Here is a 4,500-nt window from a genome sequence, read left to right on the forward strand (position 1 = left end):
AAGCATCTGTATCACTACAGGTATTGATCTACCCCTGATGATACCTATCCCTAACCTATACTTAGTATCTTACCTGTCCAGCGCTATATACACCTGCCTGACCAGACAGGTGACCTGGCTGGACAATGTCTCCCTGATACAGAAGTCCATCGTACATGGTGGGAGCAGCCATCAGGGGATTTTGCTGCTCAAACATATGAAGATCTGCCATCATGGGGATCCACGCCCCATATCCTTCAGTCTGACTTTCCACTGGCTGAGGGTGGGTGTTGAATTCTAGCTCAGCAGGGACAAGAGGAGGAGGTGGAGGGTTGGATGTGTCAGCCAATATTTCATCTATGGCCGCCCAGACAGTGGAAAGCAGCTTTCCCCTCTCCATCTCCTCTATAGCACGCTCTATCTCTGCACTGAAATCCATTTTGGTGTCAGAGATGTACCGTCTCCCTACAGCTTGTTGTCACTGAACTCTTCCAGAAGAACAACTCTGTCTGATTCTGTCTGGCGGTTACTGGACTCCTGTCACACATTCACAGGAAGCTGGTTTGGAGACACTGTTATGGGAAATAACATTATATATAATATAATACTTAATCAGAGATATATTGTTGTTGTAGTTCACTACATTTATATGAAAGTTACTTTGCAGATATAAATGATTGGTTAAGAAATTGAGATGATTTATCTTAGGTTTAACTACTCAACAACGTATAGTACAGTTATTATAACTTGACCTGGACTAACAACAAAACTAAAAGGCTGCTTAGCTTACACGTTAATGCATCAATTATAATACTCTAAAATTAAAATTGTAAACATTGACACTTTAGAAGGGGCAAATCTGCATGATGAGTGCTTTTAATTATATATTTTTATACTTTAGTTCAGTTTGCTTAGGTTTTAAAGGCGGCGACACACATTTACTTGTATATTGAAGTAGGATATGTTTATATTGTGGCATTGGTATTTTTACTTTTAGTGTTTATGTATAATTTCGAGTTACTTGAATATTTCTATTTTCTGCCATTTTATATTGTAACTTTACCATATCTCAGAGTCAAATGTTATACTTTTTACTGCACACAACACTCTCCCAAAAGTTTATTTTACAATGACAGTAAGTTGTTCTGTATCCTTAAAGTATCCTCGTTGACCAGCTCCAACATTAAAATGCTGGTTTTAGATATATGCATCAGTAGGGCGATTTATAATAATGCATCTGTTATTGCAAGTCAAATATCGGATAAAAGCCTTCCTGTTTAAAAACTTACCTGGTTAACGTTAATGCTTTCACTGACGGATCAGGTCGCTAACTTTAAACTGTTCTTGAGGTTCAAATTTTTCCACTTTTTTTAGTTTTGTCACTCTGAATGCATTTGTGGTTCACAGCTTGAAGTCTGCTGGTGAAATGAACCAATTCTGTTACATTCTCATTGTATCACACATTCTGTAGTAGGCCTATGTCATAATGAAGCTAATTCAAATATTCCATTCTCAGATTCCATTCCAGTTTTTACAGTCTGTTCCATTTGCATTTTATTGTTTATTTCTGGCAGGTAACCAGTTGTGGAATGTAATTAAGTACTCAAGTAACCTACTATTTTTAAGTACAATTTTGAGGTAGCATACCTCAAAACTGATGAGAATTTCCATGTTATGCTACTGGATCTTTCCATTCATTTTTTTTCCACCCCCACCAGCGTCTAGACTCCAGGGGAATCCTTTTGTCCTATATATTGTTATCTACCAAAAGATCTCTCCGTGGTTTTAAATGTGGCATGTGCTAATCTATTCGACAATCCAGGATGGTTAGAAGGCATTTAGGGTCAGGGTGCTAAAGTATAATCCGTTTATTTTTAAGCAATTCTGTCACAGCAGACTCTACTGTACTTTCATTGTCCAAAAATCTCAACACTTTCACATCAAGTTATTTGAAGCTTTGCACAGCAGGTGAACTGAAATCATTGTTGCATTTTAAAATAAAATGGTTGGTATTAAATAATGCTGTCTGTAATGGTCACTACCTGAATGTTATACAAATAAAGCAGGAGAAGAAATGTGCCATGTGGGGGTCTGTATTTAAAATAATAGTGTAAGAATACCTTTTGAACCTTCATTTTATTTTCTAAATATGCTATGTTATTGCACATAGAGAATGTAGCCTACAGTCTAATTGACACCACAGTAAATCCTGCATTCACACAAAATGAGGACTGTAGTTGTAAGCCTACTGCACTGTATCACTTTACTTTTTCTGTTCTGTACACTCTACATGTATCCGCCATAACATTAAACGCCTACTTTTAAATAGTGCTTCACAATGGGCATGTAAAAACAGCCTTATATGTTTAAAGGTAAGAATTTAGGAGGTCTCTTTGCAGATTGAAACTCTACCAAAGCCTTGCTGTATAAAAATGAATGTACACTGACCATCTTCGCTAACATGAGCTAATTAGTCAGTCCAGAGATCCAGTAAAGGTGACCTGGGCACAATTCTGGATTCAGTCAAATTTCCGGTGATATCGCATGACTGGACTTGCTGCAGTTTTGGGAGACAGTTACACCAAACAGTATTTTAAAATCAAGATGGAGGTGATAAATCAGTTGCAGCTGAGCATGTGTAAAAAAGTGTACATTGTCTAAACACTCGGACACATGTTAAAACTACTGGGATATCAAATATGTGTAATTTGAGGATTTATGTGTGCCTGTATGGAATGACGTTGGTCATTAATGGAGGTTTACACAATGCAGCATTAAGGGGGGGCATAGTTATTTGGTAAAAAGGTATACAACCCAACTATTTTTTCTTACAAAGACAACAGACTGGCAACTCTAACACCCGGTCTTCAGCATGCATTACAAAATTTATTTAAAAGATCCAGAGATTTTACAGACAAACTATAAATCATATAAAAGACGCATTTTATTTTTCAATCCCAAAAGGAAAATTATTGGTGGAAGTAACCCGCAGAAGAACAAAGGGTCTTACTGCCAAATTGCAACAATATCATGCTCTTTAATATATAAACAGAACTTAAGAAAAATCCTTCTTTCCTCATCTCTTGTTCCCATTGTCTTTGCATGTATTAAAAAAAGCTGTTACATCCTTCCTTTCCTTGAAACTGAATCTGTCACTGAACCAGGCTACTACTGTATCATCCAAAGAAAAATGTACACTATAGATACAAAAAACTGCTCAAAACAGTTCCACAAAAAAACACTAAAATTAACAAGCAACCAAAAACATTTCTCATACAAGCTTTGAACTAGGAGACTGTGGAAATAGAACTAAACTTGGGTTCAGATTGTCTTGTAATTAAATTGATTAAATATTTATTTGAATATATCAGTGGTCACAGTCTAGGTCAAATCAAGTGCTAATGTCTGATTGTTTCTCCAAATGTCTACACACTAGAAAACACAGCATAATAATGAAATAAAAGAAATATGAATCCCTGTAGTCAATTTTGCTGGCAAAATCTTATTCCATGATAAATCTAAAAAGCCCTTGGCTGCCTTTACTTAGACATCATCATGACGATGCACATACTGAAATAGCAGCTTGTCTCTACTTCTTATTTTCTGTTAAATTTCAGTGGCTATTGCTCTTTGGCAGTGTCCTAGCTCTTCCCTTTTTTTAAAGTAAATTGTGCTCTTCTCTCGTGAATTGTGGTCACGCACACTCACACTTATACACGCACACACACACCTTAATTTGCACCCCTACCGTGCACACATCATATGCTTGTCTATCTATCCAAAGCATGCTTATAGGCCAAAACAGGAACTCATGCGTGCCTACTCATGCAGTATCTCTCACAAACACACACATGCAGTATCTCACACATAGACACACACAGACACACACCTCAGCAACATGGCAAAGTTAGTCATTGTAAAGGTGCGGATTAGTCCCAGGTTCACAGAGTTGTTTTTATTTGCCATTTAGTATTGGAATATTTTTGCCAGTCAAAGACACTTAATTTCACAGTGCAACACAGTATGACAAACACTGACATTGGGGTCAAGACATATCAAACGGGTGAGGTTAAAATAAAAATTTCATACAAAAAAAGAAGTCAAATAAAATAAAAAAGTGCAAAACCAACTTAACAGTCACTGAAGAAAATAGCATTAATTGAAATGGGTTTTTTTGCGTTAATTGTGCGAATTTAACTCGACTATTCAAACAAAAATTATCAGTAGCAGCAAAAAAAAAAAAAGAATAACGAAAATAAAAAGAATACGGACCATTTTGAAAACATAATCACAATGACATTGCCAATCACTATTTTACTTAAGATATCAATATGGCATCAAATGGATATCAGTACGAACACACACCAGGTGCCAAGGACATTGCAGTGGGAGTCAAGTTTTAGCTCGGTACCATATCAAAACAATACATATTTTACACACTGTTAACACAAAATGCCAAAGTGAGGATTTACACACACACACACACACACACACACACACACACACACACACACACACACA

General features: G+C 36.5%; 1 protein-coding gene across 2 annotated transcripts in view; it reads right to left on the minus strand.

Annotated features, from left to right (window-relative positions):
- Window positions 1–1,545, minus strand: part of LOC116703527 (transcription factor 7-like 1-D) — a 5,472-nt gene extending 3,927 nt beyond the window's left edge. For both annotated transcript variants that reach the window (XM_032538318.1, XM_032538326.1), the window contains exons 1-2: window positions 1,269–1,545; window positions 74–551 (exon numbers count right to left, since the gene is read on the minus strand). In XM_032538318.1, the coding sequence (XP_032394209.1) occupies window positions 74–418 (345 nt within the window). In that variant the 5' untranslated portion in view covers window positions 419–551; window positions 1,269–1,545. The remainder of the gene's footprint in view (window positions 1–73; window positions 552–1,268) is intronic.
- Between the last annotated feature and the right edge of the window lie 2,955 nt (window positions 1,546–4,500).

This window comes from Etheostoma spectabile, chromosome 2, assembly GCF_008692095.1.
Source record: "Etheostoma spectabile isolate EspeVRDwgs_2016 chromosome 2, UIUC_Espe_1.0, whole genome shotgun sequence".
NCBI lineage: Eukaryota > Metazoa > Chordata > Actinopteri > Perciformes > Percidae > Etheostoma > Etheostoma spectabile.